Source organism: Pectinophora gossypiella, chromosome 5 (genome assembly GCF_024362695.1).
Source record: "Pectinophora gossypiella chromosome 5, ilPecGoss1.1, whole genome shotgun sequence".
Taxonomy (NCBI): Eukaryota; Metazoa; Arthropoda; class Insecta; order Lepidoptera; family Gelechiidae; genus Pectinophora; species Pectinophora gossypiella.
This window is the reverse complement of record NC_065408.1, coordinates 13,966,717-13,986,939: the sequence shown is the minus strand read 5'-3', so window position 1 is coordinate 13,986,939 and position 20,223 is coordinate 13,966,717. Positions and strand designations below refer to the sequence as shown.

The following is a 20,223-nucleotide window of genomic DNA, read 5'->3' as shown; positions in this document are numbered from 1 at the left end:
CAAAACTGCAATTTATTTTATTTAGATACTTAGCCTGATTCTCGCCAAGTACTTATAGTTATTGAATGGTCTGTAATCGAAATTGTGCAACTGAAATGAAGTAAATGAATATCTACGATAATATTATCAAGGTATTCATCAATAGCATTACGCATTCAATGTCGCGGAATGCCTTTAGATATCAACAATAGGGCAATAAACCGGTTGAAAGATTATAAGATAATTATTATATATAATAAATGTAAGCCCCAAGGGGGTTAAAGGTATACCTACAGTCACGAGTTGTCAAAGCTAAAATTAAAAAAATATATATATTTACAACCCATCCTATCGAATTTAATTGCTAATCTATCAGAAACGTTACATAATGTAATCTGTTGATTGTCAAGTCGATTATCTATTGAACGAATTTCATATCTGTTTGATAGATTTCTTACTTTGACAATTTCTTAAAATTGATAATTGATAAAATGTTTATATACTTATCTAAAACTTAATTCGTAAAATGATAATGTGGGACAGAGAGAAACAGTGTGATAAGACAGAGATGTGGTGTAAAAGACGATATAGTGACTAGGATTGAGAAGGGAATGTTAGGTTGGTTTGGACACGTTGAGCGGATGAAGGATAATAGAATTGCAAAAGCGGTATATAAAGCGAAAGTTGATGGTAGGGCTGGCAGAGGAAGACCGAGAAGGACTTACGATGATCAAATTGGAGATGTCCTTAGAAAAGGTTCAATACGATCTACTCTGAACCGGCGTGCGTGTATGAAGCGATTGATGAATGTGGAGGAAGCAAGAGAAGTGTGTCAGGATCGAAGCAAATGGAATTCTATAGTCTCTGCTTACCCCGGTGGGAAATAGGCGTGAGTTTATGTATGTATGTATGTATAATAAGGGACTTTACATGCTACGTTCACCAAACACAATATAGATGGCGCTGTACAGATTTTTATTCGTTTAACCTTCTAATTTCAATTTGGCGACCATGTGTTGGACGACGCTCAGTGGGTAGGCCCGCTACACGGTGGACCGACGATCTGGCGAAGGTCGTGGGAAGCCGCTGGATGCGGGCAGCGCAGGACCGATCGTCGTAAAGATCCTTGGGGGAGGCCTATGCCCAGCAATGGGCCTCTTACGGCTGACGATGATGATGAACCTTCTAATTTCATGGATATACGTATGCATCGTTTACCTGTATTTTTGGGTATAAATGATGAGTCTTTTTATTACACCCAGGCATAATTACATCTTCCACCCATTATTACTCATGAAGCGATATAGGTAGCAACATAATTCTATACATTCATCATCAGCCCATTAACGTCCCCACTGCTGGGGCACGGGCCTTCCCTATGGATGGATAGGGAGATCGCGCCTTAAACCACAACGCGGGCCCAGTGCGGATTGATGGTTATTAACGACTGCTAATGCAGCCGGGACCAACGGCTTAACGTGCCTTCCGAAGCACGGAGGAGTTCGAAATGAAAACTTTTTTTTGTGGTCACCCATCCTATGACCGGCCTTTGCGAAAGTTGCTTAACTTCAACAATGGCAGACCGAGCGCGTTGACCGCTGCGCCACCGAGCTCCTCATTCTATACATAAAGTGATCCAAATATCTAGCAACAATTATTTTTATGTATGCTTCTGCCATTACATTGTATTTTGGAATAATTATCAAATCAAATCAAATATACTTTATTGCACACAACATACAAAACAAATTCACACAGATGAAGATAGATACAATACAATCTGGCGGCCTTATTGCTAAGCAGCAATTTCTTCCAGGCAACCAGTGGATAGGAAACATTATTACAATTTGGTGCGGGACAGTGCAACATCTAGTATAAAATAATAAATACTATAAATAAAAAAAAAACAAATAAAAGTAAAATAAATAAATAAAAATAAAATAGAAATATATAAATATAAATACATACATACATATACCCATTTATATCAGACGTATATATATAATTATGTACCCGAGTTATGAGAAGATAGGTAATTATCACGTTAAAGCTCTGTACAACGCCATCTATATTGTTTTTCAGGAACGTAGTGTGGAAAGTCGCTCATTACATTAGCGATAAATTCGCGTTTGTTCACCTCTTTGATGGTATGATTGGTAAGTAACAATGTGACCAAATAGCGGGCACAGCCGAGGTCTCTCTCTCTCTCTCTCTTAGTGTGGGATGTGAGGTGGAGTACCAACCTCATCAACCCTAGTGTCAGGGCTACTATTGAGCCGCCAAAGGCACCTGACATAGCTCATGTAATGACTACTTACTTACATCAGTAAGTAGCAACCGGGACCAACGGCTTAACGTGCCTCCCGAAGGACGGGTCATCTTACTTTTGGACAATCAGGTGATCAGCCTGTAATGTCCTAACCAAACTAAGGACCACAAAGTGATTTTTGTGATATGTCCCCACCGGGAATCGAACCCAGGACCTCAGGATCGTGAGCCCAACGCCTAACTTATGTTTGAGAAAGTAAAATTTGTTCTAAAGAAACTCAGCAGCTGTTAAACAGGTTTTCTAAGCGGAATGACTTCCTGCAAAGGTAATGTTTACGGAACTAAGTAGGGACAGAAAATCACGCGATCGAAGCGAGTAGGTATTCAGATAAATCCATCCAATAATATAAAAGTATATTATTATGTGTGTGTCTGTCTGTTTCTTTGTCCGTCTTTCACGGCAAAACGGCAGCAAATTGACGTGTTTTTTTAAATGGAGATAGTTGAAAGTGACATCATCTCTCGCATCGCGGATTGGAAGGTCAGACAGGCAGTCGCTTCTGTAAAAAACCGAACCTGTGAAATCTTCATGTTAGGTAAGCGGACCCTGTGAAAAACGGGATAATGCTAGGAAGATATATATACGTATGGCTAACGTGTAATCACGTGCGAAATTTTTTTTTTTGACGTGACTTGTTGTAGATTTGCCGCAGATGACATTAACTACTTGGCCGGACAAAGCGAAATATTTACAAAGATGCAAGCGAGAAAAAACATGGATCGTAAATAAAATTTCGATTACCACTATGATAAATAATCTATTGTAACATTGAATAAATTACACTGTAATTATTAAAACAATTGTTAAACTAAAAAAAAATCTATTGTATGTATACTGTTATTGGTTATCTATCATATCACCTCTTCGAACTCGTGTCGATAGGTATAATGTATGGATTCCAAAGTTCGATTCTCGGGGCGAATTTTGTCTATTCACACAAGTCATGCATACTCAAGGTAATCAAGAATTGTTCTTGTGTTTGGATATTGTTGGAAGAAAGAAGAAAATTATAGTAACGAAATCTTTAAAAAAAATAAGGAAAAGGTTCAAATACGATCTACTTTGAACCGGCGCGCGTATATGAAACGATTGATGAATGACAAGGAAGCAAGAGAAGTGTGTCAGGATCGAAGCAAATAATATTCCATACATAATCTCTGCTTCTGCTTAATTGAAGGGAAGAGAGGAAGGGGTACACCTAGGATAACATTTATGAAACAAATAAAAGAGAAGGTGCAGGTCGTGTCGTATCGGGAGGTGAAGGTTTTGGCGGGAAGAAGAGAGGAATGGCGATTACTCCACCGACAAGAGCTCAGCTCTTAAATAGAGAGAGAGAGAGAGAGAGAGAGAGAGACTCTGCTTACCCCGGTGGGAAATACGCGGGAGTTTATGTATGTATGTAAATGTTTAATACGTAGGAATGATTTATCTTCGTTAAATATACCTAATCACAATACGAACAAACTCACACATTTAGATACCAGCGCTCGCGGCACGGGTTCCATCCATTGATATACATATCGTGGCTGACTTTGTAAACTGACGTATCTACTTTTTTTTTCTAAATCAATTTGTGTCTTATTGATAATAGCAAAATTTGCAGATTCGCCAAAATTTCAGATACGTCAGTTAGCGACGCCAGCGACGATATGGCACCAATGTGCGTGTGCACTGAGAGATCACCTCGCAAATTAGTGAATGGAATATTATAGGTTTTAGTAGGAGTTGTAAAACAAATGTAGAACTGTGTCCTGAAATTTATTATAAAGCTAGTGATTATTTAGAAGATATGAATGCATGGGATTAACTGTCTGAGAACTGATATTAGGCAGCTAAATTACTCAATTGTATACCAATATTTTATGTTTATTTTTATTTTTTTAAAGAACGTCTAGGGCCCTGTGCCGAGGTTTTTCTTGCAGCTTCTTTTCACCGGCTATACAGGTTGTGAGAAGCTGCAGTAGTTTTAGGCGGATGAGACGCTCGTTATGTAAAAATTGACGATTCAAAGTATAACTATGTTACCTACTGAATAAAGATATTTTTGAATTTGAATTTGTAACGAAATAATTAAAAAGATACAGCCTGAAATGTGTGATCTCCCAGTTCTCACACAGCACCTTCCACATCTGGGAATCCAATTATAATAGAGGACTTCAACCAATACCCGTACGAGGTTTAGCCACGTAAATAGTATTCGCTACGTCTATTGGTCAAAACCTTCGATATATTCGCTTCGATAAGTTATAGATAGGAGTTGTCTTTGGGCTAGCTGTCGACTACACAGGGTGTTAGTGACATCGTAACGAAAACTTTGAAGGATGATCCAGACCATGATTCTGAGTTGATATCAAGTGGAATTTTCCGTCGCAAAGTATGAAACTGAAAATTTCATGAATTTTCCGACAGGAAATGTCAAAATATCGAAGAAAATTGATGTCGACTCAGAATCGTGGTTTGAATCGACGGGAAATTCCACTTGATAATAACTCAGAATCATGGTCTGAATCATCCGCCTTAGTATTCGTTACGATGTAACTAACACCCTGTATAGCGCCAACTCCGGCCTTTGTATTTTACGCCTGACAATACTAAACCTGTTACGCTTGGCAACTCCCGTCTATAATTTCTCTGAGCCAGCTTCTATAGCAGTTGACTTGGATAAAACTTATCAACCCGCGGTCGATAGTTTTACTCAGCGGTGTATGTCATTATGATCATTCGTGAGTGATTACGAAAGAATTACATAAACAGACTGTTGACCTGCGATTGTGGAGGTCCCCAGTACGATACGGATAACGTGTGATAGAATAGATAGCGTGTGATAGATAATTTTCCAATATTACTTTTACGCCTAGCCTAGTCCAAATTAAATTACGCGTACTACTAAGGAGTGGAATTCTCTGCCGTCTTCTGTATTTCCGAATGCATAATATAACCCGGGAGCTAGCTCCATCTTAGGCCTCGTCAATGCTTCCGGGCAAGTCTGGGACCAAGAGCATACCAATCAAAGGTAAAAGAAAATACTTTTAGCCTGTAATATCCTAACCAAACTAGGGATCACAAAGTGATTTTTGAGGTATGTCCCCACCGGAATTCGAACCCGGAATCACCGGGTCGTGAGCCCAACGATCAACCACTGGACCACGGAGGTAGTTAAAAAAAATTAATTATGAAAGTTATGGAATTTCCATCAACGTAGGTCGTCGAAGGTACCGGCATCATAGATATAGTCTCGGCTGTAATTCATCATCGCCAATTTAAGAGCCACGCTCTTATCGGTGTAGCGTTCTCCATGCTACTTTTTTAGGGAAAAATAGGGCAGTGGTTTCCCTCTTGTCTTCCGCCCTTATGTCTGACGAGAGTGGAATTTGGGTGAGCCGGCTGTAATTATTAGACCAATATTCAATATCAGAGAGAATAATCAGAGTTAGTCTTTTTGTAATTATTTCTTTTTTTATTTTGGTGCAATACAGTGTATTTGTATTGTATTGTATCAGCAATTCACATTATGCAATTACATTAGGATTTAAACTTTTCGAATCTAGAAATAAAGACAATGGGTATTTTCAACAAATAGGTAAGGTACATAAAATACATTACTAAACAAAAACAGGTCCAGTCTAAAAATATACGGTCGAACAGAACTGGTTTCCGTCATAGAATAAAAAAAATAGGTACTACGAATCGGTGAACGGTGGGAGTGGTCAATCGGTGTAGGATCGGTCATTGTGGCGAGCTTTCAGGGAAGCCTATGTCCAACAGTGGACGATTTCCGACAGATGATGATGAAGTACTAACCTTGTGTCTCCGTAGGGCATGTACACACACATTCTCTCTCTCTCTCTCTCACACACACACACACACACATACACATAAACTCATCCAAACACACACACACACACTCACACACAATCTACACACAAACACACGCATTTTAGAAGTTTTACTTTTAAGTAGTAAGTTATTTTATTACCTTTTCGTTTTATAAAGTGGGCTAGGAGGAAGTTGCGAGTCTTTCCCAACACAAGTGAATTATTTTACTTACTGGGATGGCTTATTTCATGTCTTACAATGTAATAAGCAAATGGGTCGTGTAATAGGTTCAAGATAAATTATGAAATTCTAATTACTAAATGAAGACAGATCTAAGACTAAAGAAAAATATTTTCTTTTTTCTATTTAACTTATTTAAGAATTTTAAACAAGAAATACGTAATAATAAGTCTGACATTTTATCACGTTTTTCTATGACGTCATTGTGTGCTTTTTCATACAAATTCCATAGTAATTTCGTGTTTTGATGTTTAGTAAAAGTAACTGATTTGACTAGTTGGAAACTAAAATAATAAATGCTTTTTCATTTTCATTTCAAGTACTACATATAGTAGGTTTCCGCCCGCACCAATTCGTATCGGGTGCCGACCTCAGACCCTCTCCTTTTTATTCACACCCCGGACACTTCAAACAAAAAACCTCGCCTTACGCAGACTTATCATACATGCGCATCTGTGTGTGTGACGTCTGCACCATACAATTGAAGACTAAAGTAAGACCGAGGGGGGTGAGGTTAGCTCAGCCGCTGGTGGGGAGCGGAGAGTTGCAGTTCTATCATCATCACCAACCCATTAGCGTCCCCACTGCTGGGGCACGGGCCTTCCCTATGGGTGGATAGGGAGATTGGGCCTTAAACCACCACGCGGGCCCAGTGCGGATTGGTGGTTATTAACGACTGCTAATGCAGCCGGGACCAACGGCTTAACATGCCTTCCGAAGCACGGAGGAGCTCGAGATGAAACTCTTTTTTTTTGTTTTGTGGTCACCCTTTCCTGGCCTTTGCGAAAGTTGCTTAACTTCAACAATCGCAGACCGAGCGCGTTTACCGCTGCGCCACCGAGCTCTGCAGTTCTATACGTAGTATTATTCTATGCTTCCGTAAGCCGCTAAGGAGTAAGGGGGAGCGCGCACTTACACGTTAGGCAGCACACGGTAAGAATGAGATTTTTATACAGAGTGTCCGGTGTGTTTCCGTGATACCCGTTTTCAACCGCGTAAATGCGGCGATACAATGCTAATTAGAATACAGACCGATTTGATATACGTTCACACGAGTTTGTTCGTCTGTCGATATGTTGTGTTTGAAAATAATAGTGTTTAATTAAAGGTACAATAACCTTTCTATTCTGTGGTAAACGAATGAAAATCTTTTAGATATTTATTTAGTTCAAACATGTTCCTAAATACGGTTTTAGTTTCCAACGGATTTACACAGGTAAAATAAATTTTAATTACGATTCAACATCTGAGGATAAGAGATGAAACGAGTCATAAATGTAACCCTACATCCAGCCATACTCCACCACGCTGCTCCACTTAGAGGTGGTGGAGACGGTGAAACGAGACAACCAATATAAAAGCTGACCAGGTGGGCTAAAATGGCCACATCGAAGCAATTCATCTAAAAAAAGCAAAATTGCAATTTGACATTCATATAAAGGTGCCCAATGTCAACAAATGTCAAATAGCAATATTGCTGTTTTAGATGAATTTGTAATTTAAAACTTAAGCGATTGTACAGACACAAACAAAATATTATTAACTAAAAAATCCTGTAACTTCTGTTCAATAAATACTAAATAAGTACCAATGAAAACGGGATAACTATAGAGATGATGAAATGCCAAGGGCCTCGTTTCCATCGGCTGACGGCTTCAATAGCCGTAAGTGAATCTAAAGACCTACTTAACGATGCATTGACCATCTTACTTCGCTATTCCAACCAGACCAAAGTCCGATAACACCTATAGTTGAAGAAACTAATAAGTTTAAATCTACTACTAACTACTAAGGCAGTGGTTCCTAACCTTTTTAATGTCACTACCCCTGTGAACAAGTTTGGAAATTGAGTTTACCTCTAATTTAAAATAATTAAAACCACACAAATTCAAACGAATATAATATGTTTATTATGTAAGTAAGAAAATGCACGTTTATGTAACTAGTAGAGTCTACTTTACTAGACTACGTGCATTTTCTTCACACTAGTGTGAAGGTTGAAATTGCATTGCATTCGCAAGTTTGACAATATTAGGTTCGGTTTCACTCAACGCGCATCTCATGTCATGCTCAACATTCCGACGGTTTCTGGCTTTTGTTTTTAATGTAACAAGAGTTATAATACTATTTTGCGCCATCCCGTGTTACCCCCCTAGAATCTCCATTTTACCCCTGAGGGGGTAATTACCCCCAGGTTAGGAACCACTGTACTAAGGGCGCCCACACATAAACACGATAAGTACGATACGACGTCGCGTCGTACAACGATGCGGCGTCGTTTCACGATACGACGTCGCGTCGTGGAAATCACCGTGATAGGTGGTGAGCCGTATCGCCGTCTATAACGGTCGAGCCAACTGTGTACATGTACAGTCATGAGCAATATAAAGGACTCTGTCGCACTAACATATTTGACATTTAGTGAGACTTACAGTTCAATTTGTCAAAAAAGTTAATGTGACATGGTACCAAAGTGTATACATATTAATGCTCGTGACCGTACCACAATGATCTCGAAATAAATGTTGAAGATGTCTTGCTACCAGCGAAGAATGAATGCCATTCCTGATTCTTATTTATGTTTTATGTAATACTTTTGTAATGGTTCACTTACTTCAAATACTGCTGATATAAATGCAACGTCAGGTTGGTTCGGATCCGTAACTTCGTCTCTCCTATGCTCCATTTTAATACATTATTTACAAGTGATATCTGAAAGGGAAACAAGGCTATAATTTTCATTGCACAAAGTCTAAATTGCATAAGTAAGCAAGCACGTCTTACGGCAACTTATGCAAATTACATACATACTTTAGATCACGCCTATTTGCCGTTGAGATAGGCAGACACCACGGAATTCTACTTACTACGATTCTGACACACTTTCCACTTCTTCCACTCTCATCAAAGACTTAAAACATGCTCTCCAATTTAGAGTCATCATCATCATCAGCCATTAACGTCCCCACTGCTGGGGCACGGGCCCGGGCACGGGCCATTATATATCCCACTATTATCGGGCCTTAAACCATCACGCGGGCCCAGTGCGGATTGATGGTTATTAACGACTGCTAATGCAGCCAGGACCAACGGCTTAACGTGCCTTCCGAAGCACGGAGGAGCTCGAGATGAAAACTTTTTTTTTTGTGGTCACCCATCCTATGACCGGCCTTTGCGAAAGTTGCTTAACTTCAACAATCGCAGACCGAGCGCGTAAACCGCTGCGCCACCGAGCTCCTCAATTTAGAGTACTCTTATGCAAATTGCATCATCATCATTATCCCGTTTTTCACAGGGTCCGCTTACCTAACCTGAAGATTTGACAGATCCGTTTTTTTACAGAAGCGACTGTCTGACCATCCAACCCGCGAAGGGAAAACCAGCCCAATACAGGTTAGGTCACATACCTCCGAAAATGCATTTGTCGGGAATGTGGGTTTCCTAACGATGTTTTTCCTTCACCGCTGAGCACGTGATAATCATTTGAAAGAAAGAAAGAAAAAATATTTATGATGCAAACATGAATTCGAAAACGAATTTGACGATCACTGGTTTAAGCTTGTGATGGGTTCGAACCTGCGACCTCAAAGTGAGAGGCAAGAAGCTCTATTCTGCAAATTACGATTTGGACAAATAATGATTATGCGTGCGCTTCAGCTTTCTATCCATTTCACATTTGTCGACATTGCGCACTTACTTTTGTATGCGCATATGATGTTTTTTTTAGATGAATTGCTTCGATGTGGCCTTTTTACATTTCCCCGATCTAGTTGTGGGGGTAATATCGGTGTGGGAAAGTAATATTGCTATTTGACATTTGTTTGCATTGCGCACATTTATGATTGACATGACCGGATCTACCTATGGGCTGATTGGGCTGCAGCCCAGGGCCCCGGGATTACAAGGGGCCCCCAGATCCCGCTAAAAAGTAGACCATAATTTGAAAAAAAAAAAATGTCTGTTAAAATATTTTTTGCTATTAGTTGAGTATTAAGATAGGCCCCCAAGTAGTTTCAGCCCAGGGCCCCACAAATTCACGATCCGGTCATGATGATTGATGAGGTTGGTCATCCACCTCACAACCCACACGATAAGTAAGAAGAGCCACTATTGTGCAGAAGCGTCCTCTCAAACAACCGGAGGGGGTATGGAGTATACCACGGTCCTCCAGTGAGGTTTCACGGAGATGCCAGAGCCAACGCGTAACTCTTAACCAGCCGGCTCGGTTATACAACCGAGGAGCTCAGTGGCGCAGCGGTAAACGCGCTCGGGCTGCGATTGTTGAAGTTAAGCGACTTTCGCAAAGGCCGGTCATAGGATGGGTGACCACAAAAAATAAAAAATATCATCTCGAGCTCCTCCGTGCTTCGGAAGGCACGTTAAGCCGTTGGTCCCGGCTGCATTAGTAGTCGTTAATAACCACCAATCCGCACTGGGCCCGCGTGGTGGTTTAAGGCCCGATCTCCCTATCCATCCATAGGGAAGGCCCGTGCCCCAGCAGTGGGGACGTTAATGGGCTGGTGATGATGATTATACATCCACATTAAAAGACTGTTTTGTAAGGATATTGCAGGCAGAATCGCCTGATTGTCCGATAAAATAAAATGATTCCGTGCTTAGGAAAGCCGGCTGGTTAAGAGTTACGCGTTGGCTCTGGCATCTCCGTGAAACCTCACTGGAGGACCGTGGTATACTCCATACCCCCTCCGGTTGTTTGAGAGGACGCTTCTGCACAATAGTGGCTCTTCTTACTTATCGTGTGGGTTGTGAGGTGGATGACCAACCTCATCAATCATCATGACCGGATCGTGAATTTGTGGGGCCCTGGGCTGAAACTACTTGGGGGCCTATCTTAATACTCAACTAATAGCAAAAAATATTTTAACAGACATTTTTTTTTTTTTCAAATTATGGTCTACTTTTTAGCGGGATCTGGGGGCCCCTTGTAATCCCGGGGCCCTGGGCTGCAGCCCAATCAGCCCATAGGTAGATCCGGTCATGTCAATCATAAATGTGCGCAATGCAAACAAATGTCAAATAGCAATATTACTTTCCCACACCGATATTACCCCCACAACTAGATCGGGGAAATGTAAAAAGGCCACATCGAAGCGTCCCCACTGCTGGGGCACGGGCCTTCCCTATGGATGGATAGGGAGATCGGGCCTTAAACCACCACGCGGGCCCAGTGCGGATTGGTGGTTATTAACGACTACTAATGCAGCCGGGACCAACGGCTTAACGTGCCTTCCGAAGCACGGAGGAGCTCGAGATGATATTTTTTATTTTTTGTGGTCACCCATCCTATGACCGGCCTTTGCGAAAGTCGCTTAACTTCAACAATCGCAGCCCGAGCGCGTTTACCGCTGCGCCACTGAGCTCCTCGGACGTATAATACTGTACTGAAAAATAATTCTTATCGGTACTAGAATGCACTACTCACCATTGGCATGGCCATGAAGAATTTTAATAGTAGCCTCTTAAATTCACTAAGATTCATTGTAATTATGGACCTGGAACAAACAGATTAATTCATTATATTGTTGAGTAAAGTCAACATGTAGGCATGATAATGATTCAGCATTTTCAGCTTTTCTGTGCTTGCTTCCTCAAGCCTTGGTAACCGCGTAAAGATCGAATATAATCTGTATATTTATTTTATCTGATTCTTTATATGCCTATCATATATGTGTTAGTGTGTGGCCCCGGGTTCAAATCCCGGTGGGGAGATATCACAAAAATGACTTTGTGATCCCTAGTTTGGTCAGGACATTACAGGCGGATCACCCGATTGTGCGACAGTAAGATAATCCGTGCTTCGGAAGGCACGTTAAGCCATTGGTCCCGGTTACTACTTACTGATGTAAGTATGTAGTCGTTACATGAGCCACGTCAGGGGTCTTTGGCGGCTCAATAGTAACCCTGACACCAGGGTTGATGAGGTTGGTAATCCACCTCACAACACACACGATAGAAGACTGGACACATAGGTGTTTACATAACTTAAACATACATAACCAGGATGCATACAACTATAGTTAAATCCCTAAACTAGACATCGTTTGGAACGGTTATGGGCCATAATCCATATTATAAGTAATTAAAATGCAACTCAGAAAACAACATAGGTACGAAATCGATAACTTATTAACAGGAAATTCCAAATGTGGAAATGTTTTGATGCAGGAAATTACACCCATTATTATCCATTAAGGACACGAAAGGCGGTAATGGATAAATAAGTGACTGTCAACACTAAAGTTTACCTTTTAAACCTAACATATAATTAAGTCCGAATAGCTTGGACCATAGCATCCTAGGCGAATGACGAGGTTTTTCATGCAGCTACTTTTCCTTGGCTGTACGTGAAGAGAAGCTGCAGTAGTTTTAGAATAGAATAAAAATAGTTTATCATAAAAGGGTGCCACACACAAAAACAAGGCAATAACATCATATCAAATTTCCACAAAACAATTACAAAAAAGCAAGACGGATGTTCGTCGAAATGATCATAAGGTGGTGGTGGACGTCATGAGATAAAAGGGCCTCACTCAGCACAAGTCGCGGCGTGAACCACGCCGCTGATATTATGTGGACCCTGTTTTAAACGGATGAAACGTTCGACAACAAATATAATATATATATACTCTAAGTAAATAAATAATTATATCATAAATACTGACGATTGAAAGTGTAACTATGTTATCAACTGAATAAATATATTTTAGAGTTTAAGTTTAAAATCAATGAATGATATAGGTACAGTTAAGTGTTAGTGACACCGTAATGAATACTGAGGGGGATGATTCAGTACAAAATTCCACTTGATATTAACTCAGAATCATGAGTAGAATCATCCTGCTCAGTATTCGGTATGATGCCACTATATAATAATAGTATAGTTTGTAATGGTGTAAAAACTAGGCAAATTGGCCACAAAATCAACGGTTTAGGTTCTCGAATGCGTCATTTTTGAAGCTTGCAATACTACTTTTTAAAGTAATAATTAGAAATGTTGATTTAAACTTATGCAACCCCATTGTTTACTTTGTTTTATACATATATTTAACCTGTGTAATGAATTGAATGCGACAGCCGAGACGGTGTCAACTGTCAACCTTAGAGTGTCAACATTCTAAAAGATTTGAAAGTCAAAGACCATTTTATAGGTACCTACTTTAAAAATAACTTTTTTAAATGTCTTATTTATTACATGAAGAGACGAAGGGGAAGACCAAGAAGAGCTTGTATGGAACAAATTAAAGAGAAGGCGAACGTCGTGTCTATAAAAAGAAGCCAAAGAATTGACCATTGATAGACGAGAATGGAGAATGCCACACCGTGTGATGACCTGAGAGGACTTATTACTTACTCTTGGAGATGAACAATTGATGGAATAGCTAGAATTTGGAATCCAATCGATAAGAGGTAGGTTGTTTTTATAGAACTCATCCGTGTTTAGATAAACTCACAAAGAGAAAATTAAATCGAAAAGAAATTTTACTCGGACTTCATCGAGCGTCGGCTTAATGACGATACATAGATCGAAAGAATTTCGCATTTACAGGAGGAGGTGTAATGGTTAACACGCTCGTCCCGGCTTGACATGAGCTGCGGGTTTATGTCCCGTCCGAATCGGATTTTTTTCGATTAAATTTTCTCTTTGGAAGGTATATTATATACCTATTATACTTTACAAATAAGCATACGAAACTTGATTTCGTAATTTTCGAAATTTCATACACTATTAGAAATTTGACACTCTGTGTTATGTAGGCATTTTGTTTGAAAATTCGCAAGCTCTTATCTTAGGGAAGAAAGGACTAAACTACACAGGTGTAGTCGCGTGTAATATCTAGAAATCTACGTACCTATTTATAGGTAATTAAACTTTAAAGATATTTGCCTACAATGCCATATTATGAGATTCATTTACTTTCAGAAACTATTTAAAATTGAAGATATTGCCAGTAACATGTTTTAATATATTCAAATTATCTATTGTTATTGTTAAAAAAACTTATTGGTAAGTTTTGTGCAGGAGTAAAGTTTAAAGTTGTTTAAACTGGGCCTGTTTTAATGTTTTTTTTTATTACTTACCTATTTATAGGCATTTGCCCAGTAGCGGGATCTTAAAGGCAAGGTTTGATAAAATGGTACAAAGTGACTTGTACCTACATTTGTTGAACAATCAATACTTCCTAACTCTGGTCGCCTGGAAGAAATTACATACATACATACATAAACTCACGCCCGTAATCCCTAATGGGGTGGGCAGAGCCACAAGTAATCAAAGACAACTTGCAGCCACTGTTGATACGAAGTCCAAAGATGGATATGATGAACCTTATGGTGATAAGGGATCAGCCTATCGCCCATAACATTAGTCCATCATGAAGAAATTGCTATAGATCAATAAGGCCACCAATTGTGCTGTTATCTTTCTTGTGTGCCTATGTTTTAAAATGTTTTGTGTATGTGTGTGCATCATTATCAACATTAATGTGAGAGTGCCACTCTTGTCGGTGTAGCATTCTCTATTCATGTCTATCAAACTCAAATTCTTTGACCTCCTTATTGTTGTAAAAACTCTTTAATAATAAGGATACTGGCTGTTTTTTGGTATGATGCTTACCTGCCTGTATTTTTTTAAATTGTTCCATTTTTCACTCTGACTATCTGCCTAAAGCTTAGGTAATAAAGCGGCTTTTTGGCGGGAACGGGACAGTTGTTTTCTTCATTGAAAGAGTATCTCCCTTCATAACTCGAAAGTTTATGCGGACTATTGAGTTAATTCTTTTGGGGTTCGGAGTAGGAGTCTACTCCGAGGGTGGGGGCTTAGGTTTCATCATCATCACCCTTCATCATTTCATTAATCATAAGACAAAAAATACGTAAGATATGGCTGTATGGGCATAGTTCCCTTTGTCTTACCCTTCGGGGATAACCAAAACAAAAAAAAAATGTTTTTTACTGCACTTATACCTCAGACACGACATTTGCCTTCTCTTTAATTTGTTCCATGTACGCACTTCTTGGCCTTCCACTTCCTGCCTTTCCTTCATGTGTGTGCAATAAAGAATATTTGATTTGAATATGAGCATGGATTTTAAATATGAGTTGAAGACTTACCCTTCAATGAGAGTGCTGTGCTGTATAAGCCACAAATCACACATGGACCGGGAGATCAAAGACAGGGCGATGAGACCCATCAAGGCACTCTCCTTACTCCACAGACCAGGGAACATGATCTTCCATAACAACTTCAATTCTGCTATGAACTTTGCGTCCACATTTGCTTTCGGTCCCTTTTTGTTTTTCTCCTTTATCATGTATTGGATTTGTTCTTCTGGCAGTGGTTTGCTTCGTCTAACAACATTTTTGGTTCTGCAATTAAGATGATATTTTAATAATAGATGTCTTATTTACATTTTTATAAGAAAAAGCTTTTAAAAAAATCAAGCTCATTATTATGAAATACTTCATTTTTTAATATACATACATATTTATTATTACATGATAAGGCAGCTAAAATATAAAAGTTTTCAAAATCACAAACTAGGCAGGATGTATTGTATAATAAGTGTAGGAGTTTTAATAAGTACCTACTATAAAGATACCTATATAAAACTAACAACAATATTGAAGATGAGTATAAACAGTATGTGCCTACCTAAGTAACTTGTTTTTATTACTTGGATTGTATTTTTTTTAAATGATTTGAAGAGGTTAAATGGTAAAGTATATTTATACAAAAACGATTTTTTACGTTGTTAGGAAGATAACACACTTAGGACTATGAGCCATACATCACTTATTTCTTTGCAAGTAGTATTCTATTATTTGTTGTTCTATACTGGAGCAGTTCTTACTCATTTCACGCAATTATCGTACCTTTCCCAAGCCATGTAATTACCATTCCAATTGCATTTATTCACTCATTCATAGTATTTAGCGTTTTACTTATCATCTAGATAAACATTGTCGTTATGTACGGATGACCAAATCATCACACGAATGGAAAATAACATCTCACCTTGACTTTAACGAATTCCTTATGATCCAAGCACTTAGTGCTGCTGATGCAGCTAAGGCAATTTTCACGTCTGTCCTTTCCGTCAACTTGCTTAAACTCGGCGCCATTATTACAAATTATGAGAGCATTTAAATAACAAAAAGGAAAACAATAGATCACACTATTAGTACGTGATATGCGAAATGTCAGTGAATCATTTCACCACACGTACAAACCTCACGAAGCAAAAATTGCGAATGACGGGAATGAACGATATGTGTACCTGTCTCAAAGAATGAATGATATGAAAATAATTATATGTATGCTCGCATTCGCTCTCTCACAATAAATTAAAGGCATATAGGAAAGAGTAAGCTGCGATATGATGTTCACTTGACAGTTGACGCAATACCAATTCATTCGATCTACAATGTCATTACGTCATTTTGTTTATGGCGCGAATGTTTCTCCTTCACCGCTGCCGTAGTTTTCGTATTTAGTATAATTAATAAAACAGTGCGAAGCGTTTTTGAGTAAGTAATAATTAAAGTGATAAGTGTGCGGTTTTTCTTTTTATTTATAATATAAAAATATCAAAACAAAGCACCTACTTGCCTGATATTTATTAATTCATACATAATAATATTATAAATCATCTTTTAATTATTAATGAGTGATCTCTCATCATTTTCAGACGATGGTAAGTAATTAATTATATTCAAGTACTTAAACATGTTTGCTAAAAATCTTATAGTTAAATAAGGTTCAATATTCTCACAGGCTAGCTAGGCAACCTACCACCGCTATGAAAATTGCTTGTTAAACAAGTTTCATAAAAACTAATAATGCTTTGCCTGCTATTGCCCACAAATAAAATGGACTTTTTTAATTCAAACTATAAGTACCTAGAAATACCTACTATTCTTTATAAATAATGGTTTTATAACTTAAGTTAAACCTAGGTGAATATTATTCAAAATAGGTTAGTAACTGTATTTTGGTCTAATATTTTAGCATAAAAGTTGATTTCTATTCAATTATATTTGTTGAAGGGCACATAACATTGTGAAAAAAGTCTGTGTTGTTTCTAAACAGAATACATCTGCACCCATGGTATAAGAACACCCCATCAAGGAGAGGAATGAATGAATGATGATATACCTAAGTCATGGCATAAGATATAATGTTATGTTAATGGTTAAGTTTATTTATACTAAATTACTTACGAACTTCATTATTTGGATCCATTCCATAAATAAATAATTTATTATTATAGTAAATACCTATACACTTGGTACTTTAACAGATAGGTACTAAGCAAGCAGGTAGGTAAGGCACATACGATTATACACTACTTCTCATATGAACAACAAATATTTGACTAAAATTTAATTAAATTTATCTAATAAGTTTTCTTAAACAGATGCACACCTTATTTCAATGATAATTATCTAATGGTTATATGACTGCTTTAATTTGGCTTAATTTTATTAATGTACCTAACCTACCTATCAATCGCATACTCTTTAGGTGAAAAGAAATAATACATGGGAGGGTAAGAAAAAGAAGTTAAATTTATGTTGAAATTAAATTTATTGGAACAACAATGATCATCTGTTGGATTTGGAATTAAAAGATCCTACTTAACTTAAAATAAATTAACACTTTAAACTAAAATACTATTTACAATTTGTATTTACATTACGTATTATCTATTCACATTGTTTCTCGGCGGGTTTAGGAACTAAGACCGATCCTATTTTGGAATGATGAAGAATTTGTTAAAATTAGTCTACTTCCTCCACCGTGGGGCCGGAGTTGTTGTTGTAGGCTTGTTGTTGGTAGCCGCCCATGTTCTGTCCGGCTCCCGCTCCTCCGCCGTGCATCTTGCTCATCATTGGCATGCACACTCGCTGCACATCTTTCAGCTTATGTTCATACTCCTCTTTCTCGGCTAGGGTGTTGTTGTCTAGCCATCTTAGCGCTTCATCGCATTCCTGGCGTGCTGTGTCCTTATCACTTTCGCTTAGTTTGTCGCCTGCGTCGTCCAGTGCTTGTTTAACATTGAAGATGTACGTCTCAAGTTGGTTGCGAGCCGAGACTCTCTCGCGCTGGCGGTCGTCCTCCTCCTTGTACTTTTCTGCCTCTGAGACCATGCGGTCGATCTCGGCCTGCGATAGGCGACCTTTGTCGTTCTTGATGACTATGTTCTTGCTGCGGCCCGTGCTATTCTCCTTAGCGGACACGTTAAGTATGCCGTTCGCGTCCAGATCGAATGTTACGTCGACCTTCGGCACTCCTCTAGGTGCAGGTGGGATGCCAGTCAAGTCGAAACGGCCCAGTAAGTTGTTGTCCTTTGTCATAGCACGCTCGCCTTCGTATACTTGAATCGTCACAGCAGGTTGATTGTCAGAATAGGTAGTGAATGTTTGCGACTGCTTGCAAGGTATCTTTGCGTTACGCTCGATGATTTTAGTCATAACGCCTCCAGCAGTCTCGATACCGAGTGATAATGGTGCAACGTCGACTAGTAGCACATCCTGGATCTTACTATGTTGTTCGCCGCTCAGTATAGCTGCTTGCACTGCGGCACCGTATGCTACTGCCTCGTCGGGGTTTATGGACAGGTTGAGCTTTTTGCCACAGAAGAAGCTCTGTAACATATTTTGAATCTTCGGGATGCGAGTGGAGCCGCCAACAAGCACTACGTCATGGATCGAGCTCTTGTCCAATTTTGCATCTTTGAGCGCCTTCTCGACGGGCTCCAAAGTACCGCGGAACAGGTCCGAGTTCAGTTCTTCGAATCGCGCCCGTGACACTCGGGTGTAGAAGTCGATGCCTTCGTACAGAGCATCAATCTCGATGGTAGCTTCCGTGCTTGATGACAAAGTTCGTTTCGCTCGTTCGGCGGCTGTACGTAGGCGACGTAAGGCTCGAGGATTGCTACGTAGGTCTTTCTTATACTTCCGCTTGAATTCTTCTGCAAGATGGTTTACAAGTCTGTTGTCGAAGTCCTCACCTCCCAGATGTGTGTCACCAGCGGTCGCTTTCACCTCAAACAGTGAGCCCTCATCGATGGTTAAGATGGAGACATCGAAAGTTCCGCCGCCCAAGTCAAATATGAGTACATTTCGCTCACCTTTTAAATTTTTATCGAGGCCATAAGCGAGGGCGGCAGCTGTTGGCTCATTGATGATCCTTAATACGTTTAACCCGGCGATGGCGCCCGCATCTTTAGTAGCCTGCCGTTGCGAGTCGTTGAAGTATGCTGGAACTGTGATTACAGCATCGCGCACTGTTGATCCTAAGTACGCCTCTGCGGTTTCCTTCATTTTTGTCAAGACCATGCTGCTAATCTCCTCCGGTGCGAATCTCTTTGTCTCTCCCTTGAACTCCACCTGGATTTTAGGTTTGCCACAGTCATTGATGACTTTGAAGGGCCAGTGTTTCATGTCATCCTGGATCTTCGGGTCATCGAATTTACGGCCGATGAGTCGTTTGGCATCGAATACGGTGTTGTTGGGGTTGAGAGCCACCTGGTTCTTAGCAGCATCTCCGATCAGACGCTCGGTGTCTGTGAAAGCCACGTAGGATGGAGTAGTTCTGTTTCCCTGGTCGTTGGCTATGATCTCTACGTTGCCGTGTTGCCAAACTCCAACACATGAGTACGTTGTTCCAAGATCAATTCCAATAGCTGGCATTTTTTCTGTAGAATTAGTCTTCCTTTTTCTGAACGATGTACAATAACGCTTCTTAATTCGCTGGTTTGTTTTGTCTTGTTCGGTGTTTCCACCAGTTCACTTCTTCTCTTCGCTTCGCTTGTGTTTCAAATACTATTGCCATT

The 20,223-nt window shown here is 39.5% G+C and overlaps 2 protein-coding genes across 2 annotated transcripts in view; both read right to left on the bottom strand.

The window, feature by feature from the left end:
• The window catches only part of LOC126367031 (ATP-binding cassette sub-family D member 3), a 35,025-nt gene extending 18,376 nt beyond the window's left edge, over nucleotides 1–16,649 (bottom strand). The window contains exons 1-4 of the mRNA XM_050010408.1: nucleotides 16,401–16,649; nucleotides 15,497–15,751; nucleotides 11,808–11,877; nucleotides 8,979–9,076 (exon numbers count right to left, since the gene is read on the bottom strand). Of these exons, the coding sequence (XP_049866365.1) occupies nucleotides 8,979–9,076; nucleotides 11,808–11,877; nucleotides 15,497–15,751; nucleotides 16,401–16,507 (530 nt within the window). The 5' untranslated portion in view covers nucleotides 16,508–16,649. The remainder of the gene's footprint in view (nucleotides 1–8,978; nucleotides 9,077–11,807; nucleotides 11,878–15,496; nucleotides 15,752–16,400) is intronic.
• Nucleotides 16,650–17,864: 1,215 nt separating this feature from the next.
• Nucleotides 17,865–20,223, bottom strand: LOC126367034 (heat shock protein 68-like). The gene has a single exon (XM_050010413.1). The coding sequence runs from the start codon at nucleotides 20,078–20,080 to the stop codon at nucleotides 18,167–18,169; it is 1,914 nt and encodes a 637-aa protein (XP_049866370.1). The 5' UTR covers nucleotides 20,081–20,223; the 3' UTR covers nucleotides 17,865–18,166.